The sequence below is a fragment of the Solanum stenotomum genome, chromosome 8 (genome assembly GCF_019186545.1).
Source record: "Solanum stenotomum isolate F172 chromosome 8, ASM1918654v1, whole genome shotgun sequence".
Taxonomy (NCBI): Eukaryota; Viridiplantae; Streptophyta; class Magnoliopsida; order Solanales; family Solanaceae; genus Solanum; species Solanum stenotomum.
In genome coordinates, this window is record NC_064289.1 from 7707658 (window position 1) to 7722952 (window position 15295).

The 15295-nt window shown below is 32.8% G+C and overlaps 2 protein-coding genes and 1 non-coding gene across 3 annotated transcripts; 1 reads left to right on the forward strand and 2 right to left on the reverse strand.

Moving 5' to 3' along the window:
• Positions 1-5390: 5390 nt before the first annotated feature.
• Positions 5391-8917, reverse strand: LOC125872880 (uncharacterized). Its single transcript, XM_049553672.1, has 3 exons — positions 8617-8917; positions 7352-7499; positions 5391-7134 (listed from the first exon to the last, which is right to left on the reverse strand). Exons 2-3 carry the CDS (start codon positions 7491-7493, stop codon positions 5639-5641), a joined length of 1638 nt encoding a protein of 545 aa, XP_049409629.1. The 5' UTR covers positions 7494-7499; positions 8617-8917; the 3' UTR covers positions 5391-5638.
• A 2053-nt stretch (positions 8918-10970) lies between these two features.
• LOC125875298 (U1 spliceosomal RNA) lies at positions 10971-11131 on the forward strand. The gene has a single exon (XR_007447370.1). It is a non-coding gene; the product is annotated as a U1 spliceosomal RNA (small nuclear RNA).
• An 814-nt stretch (positions 11132-11945) lies between these two features.
• Positions 11946-15295, reverse strand: LOC125875214 (UDP-glucose 6-dehydrogenase 1-like). Its single transcript, XM_049556314.1, has 2 exons — positions 15176-15295; positions 11946-13588 (listed from the first exon to the last, which is right to left on the reverse strand). The coding sequence occupies exon 2, from the start codon at positions 13581-13583 to the stop codon at positions 12141-12143; it is 1443 nt and encodes a 480-aa protein (XP_049412271.1). The 5' UTR covers positions 13584-13588; positions 15176-15295; the 3' UTR covers positions 11946-12140.

Here is a 15295-nt window from a genome sequence, read left to right on the forward strand (position 1 = left end):
ATTGGGTTGCCCCGACACAGCCCGTAGCCCGCGTACTTGTAGGCTGGGATGACCATTTCCAGGTCCACAAAAAATGGGTTAGACCGGCTTGACCCCTTCAAACTTCAAAGCTTGTATGGATTAGCCTGAATTGGGTGGATTAGCTCATATTGATAATTCTACTTTCAAGTGTTTGGTTGTCAAGAAGAATTTTAAAAAATGGGGAAAATATTTTTCACCAAATAAAAAAAAAATGACTTATCATCTACCTCTTTAATTTCACTTTTGTATGAATCATGGAAGTCATAAACTCCGCATAATAAAAAAACAAATAACTTTAATTTCACCTATCCTATAATATATACCAATAATTATATGTGTCGTTCTATTTTGTACCTCATACTCAATATGTTGACATATAATATTTGGCATACACAATGCTAACGACATTTGTTTCCCAAATAAATCACAACTTCCAAATTTAGTTACAACTTCAGAATTTACTCTATAATGAGATAAGTTATAGAGTGGCGTGCAACTTTGGTTCAACTTTTGTTTTAATCTCCTCTTCTCTTGCCTCAACCTCTTTTGCCGTAAGGCTTCTCATATACACATTTTAGATAAAATATACAACATGATATAACATGAGAAAATACAATTAATAACTTAAACTTGACTCTATTATAACCAAATATTACATTCTCAAAGATGACTCATTTTCTTTAAAAATGACGCATGCTTCATCTTCTTAGGCCCCAAATTTGAAGGGCTCAATTTTTTATAGTTGTAATAAAATTATTATAAGTATTTTTTAACAAAATAATTATATTAGATCTTTTAATTTGTTTGTCTTTCTTTTAGTTTGTTTCGAAACTCTAAAGAATATTTCTTTCTTTTTTGTCAATTTTTTACATTTAACTTCCACATGATATGTTTAAGACCACAAGATTAAAAAATATTTTATATATAGATGTATGTATCTTTAGTTTATGACCATAGAAAACAAGTGTATGCTCTTGTCTCAAGCTCTTTCTCTATAAGGCCATTATACACTTTCTGATAAAATAAATAACATGATATAGTATGAGAAAACACATTTAATAAAGTAAACATGACTTAGTTATAATCAAATATTATCTTCCCGCGATATTTAGAAAAACTCTAGGCGTACGAAATTGTGCGGGTCAATGGTTGCCGCTCAATGGCTTCTTCTATTTTTTCCATTTGATCTATTCCTAAGTCATTCTCTTTTTTTCCACACAGCGTTAAAACCCTTAATCTTATTAAACTTCTGCAAAGAAAAAGAATTGTTGAATAAAGTAAGAAGAATATATATACTATAAAATAAGTTAAAATAAATTAAACAATTAAACTAACCACTTCTTTTGATGGATCGATCCAATGTTGATAGACATTTGCACGCATCCTTTTTGGCTTCGCTGGATTGAGGCATTTTTGTGGTTCTTATCCCCTTATATGGATACATTTTTGTTTTAGAATAGTTTCATGATCCTTTGCATACTCAAATGCTTGATCATAATGGTAATCGAAGGACTCTCTACATTTTAGAAATTTAAACTTTTCAGGTTGTCCAGAATGTATGAAAATATTGTCTATCAACTGTTGTTTCGAAGGTGAGATCATCTCCCCCTTCAAAATAGCGTAGGATGATGTAATTGCTTCGATATTATAAGTTTTTTTTCAAAAATATACGGTGTATAATAAAATATTAATTACATCCACATAAATTATATTATTATTATTCTTATTATAATAAAACAAAGTTTAATCACTTGATTTATTATTAGTTTTTATATTTATTTTTTTTCTATAAAATCAATACATATAATAATTTCATTAAATAAAGTCTTATGATGTTAAAGTAATTATAACCAAATATATTATTACAATATAATTTTAATATGAAAAATCAAATCAAATTGATTAAAAGTTTCAAATATTTAATTTAATTGAGCAAAGAAAAATCAAATCAAACCAAAAAAATAGATCACTTTGAATTTATTTTTAAAATTTTGTATAAAGTTCTCTTGTAAAAAATAACTTTAAAAATATTTATGATCTCATTCAATGTAAAGAAGATAGAGTGTATGTAATTTTAGTATTATTTTGTGAAAGTAGATAAATAGAATATTCAACTCAAACGCGGTTAATCAATATAACAAGCCTGATTAGATATTTAAATCTTTTTGTATTTTAGTACTTCAATCCCATCTAATCTCACCTCAACTTCAATCTTCTCATACGCATCAAACTTATAGTGTGTTTATATATATAAATCAAAATAAAATTCATTAAAGTAATAATACTACCTCCGTCCATTTTTAATTGTCATAGTTTCCCTTTTTAGAGTTAAACTATAAAAAATTTGACTAACATTTTATGATGTATTTTTTCATCATATTGATATGCAAAAAATTGCAATTTATAGTACTTTTCATATAGTTTTTGAATAGCTAAATTTTTTGTTTAAAATATCGAATTAATGTAATCTAATTTAATCTTGAAAATTAGTCAAATTGACTTTTAAAAAACGCAACATGACAAATAAAAGTGGACGGAGGGAGTAACGCATACCACATTTGCCTTGGTCGTCGATACTAAGGAAACAATTTTTGCCCACTCACGTAAATTTGACCTAAAAAACAAAGAAGTGATTATATACTTTACTACTAAAAAAATAAAATACTTTCCTAAAGAAATTCAATTGAGCAATCGCAAGGTCTCCGAGCACTGATACTCTTGGCAAGGAGCGTCAGATGGGCAGGTTGGGTATAAATTAGAGATATTAAAATAGATTGATATAGAAATTGGGTTTGATTTTGATCCGCCCAAGTTTATATTGGGCTCAGATGAGCTAAAAATTGGATTGGATCCTAACTTGCCCAGTTTGACTCGGTTAACCTCAATAATTTCAATATATTGTTATTTAACTTTTGAAACCACAATTTAAATTTCAACTTAAGAAAATTTTAAAAAATAACTTATAAATAGATAGATAAATCTTAAAAGATATAAAATAGATAGCAATTGATACCTTAAATATAGGAACAGACATTACATCAATGCAAATAAAGAGTCAGGTTGAAATTGGAGATCAAATTGGGCTCGATTGAGGATTCTCTTAAAATGGATTAAAACTTTAATGGGTTTAGACATGAGATTGAAGCCAATACAAATTATCCTGAGTTCAATCATTAAAATTCTAACCACAATTTAATTTCAAATGAGCTAAAAATTGGATTGGGTCCTGACTAGCCCAATTTGACTCGCTTAGCCTCAATAATTTCAATATATTGTTATTTAAGTTTTATAACTTCAATTTAAATTTCAACTCAAGAAAATTTTAAAAAATAAGTTACAAATGGATAGATAAATCCTAAAAGATATAATATAGATAGCAATTCATACCTTCAATATATGAACATACATTACATCAATACAAATAAAGAGTCGGGTTGAAATTGAAGATTAAATTGAGCTCGATTAAGAATTCACTTAAAATGGGTTAAAGCTTTAATAGGTTGAGATTGAAGTCAATACAAATTATCCTGAGACTAACCCAGAATACCTATAGTTGGGCTCACTTTTGACACACATACTCTTGACTCCAGCCAGAGGTTTCATGATTATGTATAACACTAAGCAGATAAAGCAAAAGAATCTCATGAGAAACATATATTAGTTATGCTTATATTAATTATACATAAATTATTTTTATGCATTATTTGGTTTGATATATTAAAAATAACATATATTGCTATAAAAAATTAATTATAAAGATATCCTCCACAATTATGATTGTAATAAAAAGTTGAGAGCAATTGAGTCTATAATTATGTTAATGCATACATTAAAAAACATTACACTATTAATACCTAGAAATTCATGATATTAATAATATACCCACCTTAATACACAATAGAGTGTATATCTAATACAAGCTTTAGATATACATGAAAAAGTGTACCAAACAAGGTACTATTAATATCCAAAGTTAACATAATATATATACATGCATTATTCTCTTATTACACTCGACTCTATCAATACATGTATTATTTCACTTAATACACTCTACCAAATGACTCTTTTAAGTGTATTTTACTCTTTTCCTATTTTAGGTATATTTTATATAAGGAAAAATATTTTTTAAGTGTTTGTCTGTCAAAAAAAAAAATGGGGAGAATATTTTTCACTCAATAAAAAAAGAAAAGAAAAAATGACTTACCTTGCTCTTGGATGGATCATGGAAGTCACTTTCCTATACGATTATCTCAAATTTGATCTCCACGTCATTATTTTAACCAACACTTAAACATTAATAGTAATAATTTTTTTGTTAAAACACTACACAGTCTTATATTATTATAATCTCTAATAAATATATTTTCTTGAAAATACCATCCGCTCTCCAATTATATATTATTGTACGTAGCCCATATTGCAGCTCTTGATGTAAATATATTGATAGCATTTCTTCCTCATGAAGGAGACAATAGATTTAATCTTATGGATTTAAATTATATATATACTGATAGCACAATTTAACTTACAACTATATGGTATATGAAGAGTTTTCATTGTTATACGTCCGTTTAACGGAAAAGAACATAAACATAACTTATACTAGCTCGTATATGATAACTTTCCAAGTTTCATTGAGAAAATGATTTAACTTACGTTTATTATTTTAATTCATGTGTAGAATGGAATGAAGACAGCCAACCAAGAAAAAACAGAACCAATTATAAATCATTTAACTAACAAATGATTTAAAGACAGAATTTAAGGACGTTCATTACATGTCAGGTGTGTATTCAAAGTACCGATCCTTAAATAGTCATCTTCACAGAATTGAATTATTATTTTTTTGTTTTACCGCACCCGGTGTCCGGTCCGGAGTTTGACTAAATCCGAATTCACACCAACGTGAGGGTAAAGTACTCAATGACAAAGGTGACTCTGTACCAAGGGGACTTGAATCCAAGACCTTTTGGTTAAGAATGAAGATATATAGGTTCGATCTTGAATCTTTTACAAACCATCTCGACTTAGATGTCTGCCTGTCTATATTAAATAAATAAAGGGTACGCAGATATAATACCAAAATATTGGTTATTATCTTCCTAGTTATTGGGTAGCTTGTTAAGTCTCTGTTCTAGTCTATATTGGATCACTATTCCTCCAATCACTCAGACCTCACGAGATGACTTGCTGAGTTAATTCGAATTTAATCGAACTTCTGTATCAATTAGTCACAAATTCTGTTTCCCTAAATGTGAACCAACTACTTTAGTTGGTTCACATTTATGTGTGATTAAAAAGAGGTGATTGTCCATGATTATACAAAAGAACAATGAACATTTGGCACAATAACACAATTTTGAAGATTTCTTTAATTCTTTTTCCATTTCTCGAAACATGGCCCAACTCGGCCATAAAATTAACTTTACATATAAATCAATCCTAAGCGCCTACCTCAAAACAGCTTCCTACTAACAACCAAGAGCAAGGCCGAAAATCTCAAATTTCATTTCTATCATGCTCTCTCCTTTCACCACTAATAATATACAAGTAAAAATGGACTCTCACTTCTGCAAGAAGCATTCCAAGGATGATCGAACGGCAAAAATTCAGGTCAGTGCTTGCTTAAACTGTGACCATCTCTGTTCTTGGAACTCCAGGCTTCGTCTCCAAACACTTCCTCAATCATAGAGCAAGTTGGTAACAAATCAACTTCATTCTTAGCACAGCTTAAGTACCCCATGTCCCACTCTTTACCATTAGATGGCTCCATCACAAAATCATGCACACTGCCAATGCCAACACCAGCAAAATGACTTGCCCAGTGTTTACAATCATCAGTTTTTACCTGTGGTGTTTCTGAAGAAGCCCCAGCTGCATCAGTGGTACAAGAGTTATCTTCGACATCATGGTTACCCACTTCATTTGAATGATGTCTGTCTAGAGGCTGAATATAGTGTCCACAACTACTGTTATTATCAATCAATTCATCGGGACATGCTTTTGACGCATCACTCAAGACCTTCCTCCTGCAAAAGTTTATCGTCCGATAATCTTCAAAGGTTGCAACACCAGCTTCTTCATCATATGCTTGTTTTTCAGTCACATATATCTCATTGTGACCAGGATAATTTTGATATATTGGTGATTCAACCATAGAATCCTCATCTTCATCTGTCATTTGAGCTCCCGTAGCAACAACATCGTCATCAATCTCCTGCCATTCATCGTTATCACTGTCTATATTTGATGGGTCAAACCTATTCTGCTTGGCACGCTTCCGCAAAATAAAGACGTTGAAGTAATAGCTAACGAGATCTCTCTTGCTCCGTGAAGGAAATTCAACAGCAAGGTGGTCCCAGAAATTCTTGCCTAGTGCTGCAGGATTGGAAAATACAACTTCATGAAATAATTCCTCTTCCTCTTCACTCCATTTCTCTGCCACTATCTCTCCCATGTCATAAACACCCAACCTAACAAATGTTTCCTCACCCAAGGCCGCCTTAAGTTTCTCCCTTGCTTCCATGATGTGCAGCCGAACACATCCAAAGGAACCAGCATCTTCACAGGAACACCCAATTTTTCCTGCTCCAACATTCTCCTCGTGGTCTGCAGGTAATTCCAATTTAGGCATTGGAATGATACATGTCCCAGCAAGTTTATTTTCTTCATCATGATGATCCACAAAACCTGATTCTAGAGCTTGAGATGGAAGATTTGGGCTTTCTTGAGTGCTCTCCTTCATGGATATATTTTTACAATCATATGCACTCCATTCTGGTAATTCGGCTTGGAAATCTGGTCCAATGGGAACTGATTTCCGAGGATGATTGTTCAAAAGAGGGGAATAGACCTCCATTGGATGAATAACAACTCTGAATGAAGGATCAGTATTGTAATATTTAGAAGCCGTCAATACATGAAAAGGCACCTCGGACCTGATGTCTTCTTTGCTGGTGCTACTAGAGGTCCAAGAAGAGTTTGAAGCAGAGCCATGAATGCTCGTCTCAATTGCTTTCTCGGAAGAAACAGGAACTGCAGCCACATCGCAACTATCAGGTCTCTTCTCACTGAAAGCTTTGACTTCTGAAAGTTTCTCCTCATCTCCACCTACCAAAGACCATAAATTTAGATCATCCAAGGATAAGGAAATCCACAAATTAATTCACATCCAAACGTGCTGCTAAAAGAGCAACCTCCTAATGACAAGATGCTTGCCAAGAGTATCGAAAGTTTGTGTAAATAAAAGCATTCAAACCATTACTCACAAAGCAGTTATAACAACGTAAATCATTTCAGGAATTTGATAGAATAATCTCTTCCTAACCTGAAGTGTAAGAGTTAGGAGCCACTGATTCACACGGAAACTGCAAAAAGGAAACTAGCTGACTACTCGGTTCTACATGTCTCGGCTGCTTAGATGAAACCTCATACAACTTTTCTTCACTGTATGGTCTTTTTTGCACCATATTTAACTGCAAAAGGAAGTTGAAGAAGGTGTTAAGCCGATTCAGAAAAGGGAAAATGGAGGAGAATTAAGTTCCACACACTCAAAAACATTGATGCAGACAATTCCATAAGACACACAAGATATCCAGAGCATTCTTCAAACAAAAAAATACATGAGAGATGTAGACACAACATCCAGCATTGAACACAAAAATGAAATCTTTTTAGACATAGCTAATCAAAACATTGAGAATTTCTAGTTAAAGATAATAACTTTTCCCCACAGAAAAGGAATTGACACTAACAAAATACTGCATAACGACAGAAATTGAACTATCAATAGCATAGTAATAAAGAACAAGCGAAAAATCAGAGAGAATGTTGAAGGAAGTAGCAAAATAGAACACCCATATGATAATAAAGAACAAATATAGACAAGACTACAAATTGTCGAGCACAGCTGGCCTTTCAGATAGATAAACAGTGCACTCTGTTTCAAGCAAAGAATCTAAGTAATAGTTGAAAAGGTTGCCACTCAAGAGGTAAATGTCTAAAGGACATAGTAATCATCATCATCATTTGTATAACAAGTTTCTAATTTGTGACACGTGACACGTGGCACATGTACAGTGAAAATGGAGTGGCTCAGAAAGTTTGATAATAAAAATCTAAATATTAAAAAAAAAATGTTTATTTACATGTGCAAAATAAACAAATTTTAAAAAAAGAGTGGGATCTTTGGTTTTGAGCCAATTACAATAAATCGACCGTCGAATTCAGGAAATCGAATGTATTTTTTTTGTTTTGTTCTGGAAACCGTGACCTAAAATGAATTAATTACAATTTTATGAATAAAAAAAACTAACCCTAGATCCCCAAATTTGAAATCGATGTAAAAATTTAAAAAAAAAATCAAATCGACCAGAAATGATGCGACGAATCGCAGATCGAGCACGAAGAAAGACTGTTTAAACAAAAAAATCCTCAAAATCACAAACGAAAAAAAAAAAACACTCGATCCTTTTTATTTCTCAAGAAATCAAGAGATGATAACAAAATCAAGCTAGAAACTGAATTAATTTCATGAAATGAAGGTAGATCGAACAGATCTGATGAAAAAACGATAGATCTAGAAACCCTAACCTCGGAATTCGATTTTCAGACGGATAGATCCAAAAGAAGTACCAATCGATAGAGAATGAAACGAATTAGAAGGATCGTAGGTTGATTTGATCTTCGAGAAGAAAAATCAAGGTCGATTGAAGGGGAAGAAGATGAGAAATTGGAATTGGGGAAAAAATTGTTGACGAAAAAATAGAGGGTAAAGGTGGGTCAAAGGGGGATTCGGTTATTGATGTGCCCGAAATAGTAACGCGTGTGGTCAAAAAGGGGCTCCGTAATCACAGGTAATTACGACAAATACCCCTAGTATTGGAAAATAATGGCTGCCCCACTTTAGATTATTTATCTATGTGCTCAATCTGTGGGCTAAAAGAGTTGGAAAGAAGTGATGTGACACGTGCCATGTGCTAAATAGTTTTATCATATTTTTTAAAATAATTATATTACCTATAATAATAAATTTCTATATAAGCATTTGTTGATGATTTTAGTAAAAATAATTGATAGTATTTGTTTTATTTGAACGTATGTGGTATTATTTGATTAGGCATAAAATTTAAGAAAAAAATTAAAATTTATGATGTAAAATAAATCTTAGATATTTATATGGCTATATATTATTTCATCAAAAGGTGAAATGAAAATTTTAGAATAAAGTTATTTCTAGTTATAAAGATATGATATTAAATGAGAATTTTAAAATTAAGTTATTTCTAATTATAAAAATGTGACATTGAAATGAGAATTTTAATTTAAGTTATTTATAATTATAGGATATGACATTAAATGAGAATTTTGAAGTTGAGTTATTTCTAATTATAGAAAATTACATTCTTCTTTATACGAATTAAAAATAAAAGTATGTCACATAAATTAAGACAAAGCGGGTAACTTATTATTTCATATCATATATTTTCCATTAATGTCAAAATATTGCATCTTGTTTATAGGTTAAACGTTTTTCCTAGCGAGAAATGTTTTTTGGTTACACCTTTTTCAATATATTTTTTCTCTCAACTCGTCTTGAATAGCTTAGTTATTTATCCTATCTTTTTTGGTATGTTCCTACATTCATCTCAACATCATCATTTTGCTACTCTCATATTTTGAATATGTGAAGTTTTTGACTGACCAACAGTCCGTTCATACAACGTAGCTAGTATGACCATCACTTTATAAAACTTATCTTTAAGGTTTGGTGACACATTTTTGTCGCATAAGATACCAGATGCGATTTTCATTTCATCTATATCACAATACGATGTGTAACATCATGGTCCATCTCTCAACTTCCTTAGATTATGAATCTAAATACTTGATCTCTCTTCGGGGTTGTATATGTATCAATCCTTACTTCCACATCTATCACACGAGTCATATCATTGAATTTGCACTCCAGGTACTCTGTCTTAGTTCTATTCAGCTTAAACCCTTTAGACTTTAAGATTTGTCTCCAAACCTCTAACCTAGCTATTATCAACTCTGCCACGTGTCTCGTCAATTAAAGCTATGTCATCTGCAAATAGCATACATCATAACATCTCCCATTGGATATGTTGTATCAATTCATCCACTAGTAATGTAATTAGAAATGGGCTAAGCATCGACCCTTGGTGCATTAATCTCATCTCCACTTGAAAGTGCTTAGAGTTTCCTCCTAGTGTCCTCATTGGATATTGACTCCGTCATATATACATCTCCTTAATTATTCTAATTTACGTCACACCTATACCTTTAACCTCCAAACATCTCTATAACAACCCCTCCTATAGACTTTGTCGTAAGCTTTTTCTATGTCAATGAACAACACATATAAGTCCCTCTTCCTCTAGCCTATAATGTTTCATCAATCTCCTAATCATATGTATCGTTCATTTAGTTGATCGTTCCAACATAAATTTGAATTGATTTTCGTGAAGTCAATGTATCTAATTTTCTTTTTTTGGGGGGAATAAAGTCAATGTACTTAAGACATGACAGCTCCTATGATTCATTTACATACATATCATCCATTTGTTTTATAAACTCACTATCTAGAGCGACATTAATAGTAAAATAAAATAATAAAACAATACGAGTATTGAAGTCAATACATATAGTTTGAGCAACATTAGCATTTAACAAAAAAATAAATATATTGAACCTAAATTTTATGTATGTTCCTGCGTGGTTAGATTTCCCAAACATGATTTTTTAACGTTTAAAACTTGAGTTTTCTTTTCCAAAATAAACTTTGCTCATGCTTGCATCTAAGGATAAAATCTTTAGTATAGTAATTAATACTCTTTCTTTCATAGTTCTTCCCACATCACAAGCAGAGAGGAGAAGTGAGCAAATGCAGTGATATAGAATAAGGGCTGGGCTAACAGATAATCATACTTACCTGGACGGGGTCAATGGGTGATCATGAAGATCCATGGCCTAGGTTGGTGACCTCCATTGCACTTAGGAGGGGTGCTCGCCTAAGGTCGGCCCAAGTGGTCGAGCCAACGTCATAATTTGTGGCAGAGGGGGCCTGCGTTCGCGCAGCCCCTACACCAAATCTAAGTCCAATATTTGTGAACTTTCAGGTCCAATGGTTTGAGCTAGCCTCAATAATTTCTGATGTCTTTGAAGTAAATGTTGTATATTTGTTAAATGTTTGATTTGTGGCACAACAATAATAGTTACTTTCCAAGTGTGAAACAATTAATATGTAATGTAAATTGTTGAAAGTGCACTAATTGGAAAGTACTTAATAAAGTCTATTTGCCTTTGTTTATTGCATGTTTAAAAGCTATGTCTTAACAAATATAAGCCTGAGATGTGACACAAGTTTGGAAATAGTGGAAGTGTAACAAGAAAGTTGAGTCTATTTTTTGTGTGTGTGTGAAAGAGCATAGTTAGGCATTTAGCCAAAACTTGCCTAACAATGTACTTAAAAAAAACTTGCCTAACTGAATTAGCTAGAGGGACTATAAGTGTACTACAGATCTAAAAGAAAAAAAAAGGTCTAGAATTTACTAGAGGTTGGTTTGGCTAATTTACGTTATGATACCATATAATAGTGTCAACTGTCACCTCAAAAGTCATAATTGACATGATGCAACTAAAAATTAAACTTGGAATTGTTTGCTTTCCTTCCAAAGTAACAAAAACTATTACAGCAGTTCTTAATAGTAAAGATTTCGAGTTTGAACACATATGGAGTAGTATAACAGTAACTACTATGTCTCAGCTCAAATTAGTTTCTATCGACTATATTAGTCCTCGACCATGTTTCTCCATTTAAATAATAGATGGATCGGAGTTTCAATAAGAAAATGGTCAACCTGATCAAAACATGCCTGATTTATAACATAAAGTACTGATCATAATGCCATTAAATAGGCTGCTGAAGTTCACACAAAAAAGAAAAACATGATATAAAGAGAAGCATTTTTAACAATGCTACTAGGAAACAACAGTTCTAAGCTTGAATGGAAAAGACAAGAATTGGAAAAAGATAAATAGATTTTGTTCTCATGTTTAGTGCTTATTCCAGAGGGAAGGGAAGATTAACTTGCTTATGCCACAGCAGGCATATCCTTGAGCCATCCATCTAAAGGTTTCCCAATGGAGTAAACGATGAACCCGATTTCTCTGAGCTTCTGTTCATCAATAATGTTCCTTCCATCAAACACAAATGCAGGCTTTTGCATGTTATCATAAATCTTCTTGAAATCAAGAGTCTTGAACTCATCCCACTCGGTCAAAAGACAGAGGCCGTGGGCGTCTTTTGTGGCTGCATAAGCATCCCATACTACATTGAGTTGCTTCATCACAGTGGGGCTCATTGGCTGGAGGTGAATTGGATTATCCCAATCAAACTTTCTCATTGACAAATCCTTTCGAATTTGATCCTCAGTGACCTGTGGATCATATATGCTCAAGTTAGCATTGTCTCCCAATAGGCCTTTGCACACATCAATTGCCGGTGTCTCTCTAGTGTCACCTGTGTCTTTCTTGAAAGCAAATCCAAGAATAGCAATCTTCTTGCCTGAAACTGTGTTGAACATAGAGGAGACAACTCGGTTAACAAACCGATTCTTTTGGTAGTCATTCACCTGAATCACTTGCTTCCAGTAGTTGGCAACTTCTTTGAGACCATTGCACTCACAGATGTAAACCAAGCTGAGAATATCCTTTTGGAAACAAGAACCACCAAAACCAACACTGGCATTGAGGAATTTTGATCCGACTCTCGTGTCCTTACCAACAGCATGGGACACTTGTGTGACATCAGCTCCAGTTGCTTCACAAAGAGCTGACATTGCGTTAACTGATGAAATCCTCTGAGCCAAGAAGGCATTGGCAGCGAGCTTCGAGAGCTCAGCTGACCAAAGATTGGTGCAGATGATTCTGTCTTCAGGCACCCAATGAGCATAAACTTCCTTCAGAGCCTGGATTGCCTTTTGTCCCCCAGGGGTTTCTCGTCCTCCAATTAGAACGCGATCTGGATTAAAAAGGTCCTGAATAGCAGTTCCCTCAGCAAGAAATTCAGGATTCGAAAGAATTTGATACTTAATTCCATTGCTGTTATGTGTGAGTATTTTCTCAATTGCCTCGGCTGTTTTCACTGGAACAGTCGACTTCTCAACAACAATCTTATCATTCTTCGCTACATCAGCTATCATCCTTGCAGCACTCTCCCAATATGTAAGATCTGCTGCTTTCCCAGCTCCTAGTCCTCGAGTTTTCGTTGGGGTGTTAACAGAAACAAAGATGATGTCTGCTTCAGAGACATGTTTCTCAACTTCAGTGCTGAAGAAAAGATTCTTTCCTCGGCATTGTGTCACTATATCTTCAAGTCCTGGCTCATAAATTGGCAGCTGATCACTGTTCCAGGCAGCGATACGAGCAACAGATATATCAACAACAGCCACTTCAATTGCAGGACACTTGAAGGCTATGACAGCCATAGTTGGTCCACCAACATATCCAGCTCCAATGCAACAAATCTTCACCATTCTTTCTGCAACATGAAACCAGATCAAGGGAAGAACTAAAATTCCCGTATAACAATAAGACTAATCAAAGAAATGGGATCTTTAAGCCTCCGCAATCGATTTGCTCAAAATCTTAAAAGAACTTAAATTTCCTGAGAGTCATGTCTAGAGGCAGATGAACCTAAAGTATAGTCTACTCAACCTCAATTTGTCTAGAACTGAGGCAAAGTTCTTATCATTTTTTGTCTAGAGGTACATCTCTTCGCTTACACAAGTAAAATGAGAACTAAATATATTCCATAGGATACAGAGATTTTAGATAAAACTATCTTAGATATTTTCTTGCCTTTCTAATCCACATAGAAAATTACAACTTAAATATAAATACATACACAAGGAATATATTTAACATCACTTGACAAAGACAATGTTAACCAGGCATATGTCACAGACAAGAATTTCACAACAAATGAAAAAGAAAACAAACCAAATGAAACCACCAACTTATTATCAATACACTTAACACAACAGGGAACAATAGAAAATGTGGAAAAAGAGAACAAAACTTTGAACTTTTTACCCAACTTACACAAAAATGACCTCAATGATGTCTCTTCTTGTAAAAGAAAGACCAAGTAATGGTGCCAAAAGAGCTTGTGTAATGGTGCAAAGACTTCCATACAAATACATAATGAAAATGAGGCTATGATCTAAGCTAAAAACTAAGTAAAGTGCCAAAAGTCAGATTTTTAAGTCTAGTGTGGAACACTTCAACACGTTTTCAAGAGGTACCTTTCAGTAACAAACAAGGTAAAGATATTCAACTCATTTCTGGTTTAAAATTTGGGTGAATAGATAACCATTTTCTCTTTGAAACTTCAATGATATAATAGTAATAATTTTCATAAAGGAAAAGGATCTAAATTTGCGCAAAACTTTGCAAAATGATCCAAATTTGTGCTCCTTTATATATAACTATGTTGTTACAAGATCGGTCCAAATATACTTATATGTACTAAAGGTGAAATCTTTACTAACATATGAGCCTTTTTTCACAAAGGAAAATGATCGATTTCGCCCTTGAACTATGCAAAATGATCCAAATTTACCCTTGAACATCACGAAATAATTTGGATCATCAAAAATTTTAAGGTTAAATTTGGACCTGTTCCCTTTTCATTATTTGTTATCAAAAAAACAATTATCAGTCTATTTTAGGGCTAGGGAGGGATTGTGTATTCGAATCTCCAATGGTGCGTGAGGGTTAAAAAAAAAAAAGAGTCTAAGAGGGTGTCAAATCAATTCCTTTTCGCTTTTTTTTTCTAATAGACAAATCAATTCAATTAACCAAAGAAAAATCAGAAAGTGAAAACTAAATCAAGATTATTATTTTTACTGGTACAGTTAAAAAATGAAAAAAAGAAGCTTGAAGCTTCAGAAAAAATGTGACCATAATTTGAACAGGTCATTGAGTAATATCAAAGAAAAAGGTTAATTATAACTAAGACAATGTATAAAATATAGTTGAGAAAAAAAAATCAAGAAACAAAACCATTATTAGAGAACTTGATTTAAATAAAAGGAACACAAAGTTGAGAGAAACATGTTGGTACCTGATTAAATGGCCTTCTTTTAACTTCTTTATTTTTTGCTTTCTCCTTTGTTCTTGTGGGGTTGAAATGAAAAATGAAGGTTAATTTATAGAAGAGAAAATAAATATACTTACCAAAATC

Excerpts from the sequence above, each read along its gene's own strand:
- LOC125872880 (XM_049553672.1), bottom strand. The coding sequence starts at position 7,493 with ATGGTGCAAAAAAGACCATACAGTGAAGAAAAGTTGTATGAGGTTTCA. Across the intron at positions 7,135-7,351 it reads TCCTAACTCTTACACTTCAG|GTGGAGATGAGGAGAAACTT; the intron begins GTTAGGAAGAGA and ends GGTCTTTGGTAG.
- LOC125875214 (XM_049556314.1), bottom strand. The coding sequence starts at position 13,583 with ATGGTGAAGATTTGTTGCATTGGAGCTGGATATGTTGGTGGACCAACT.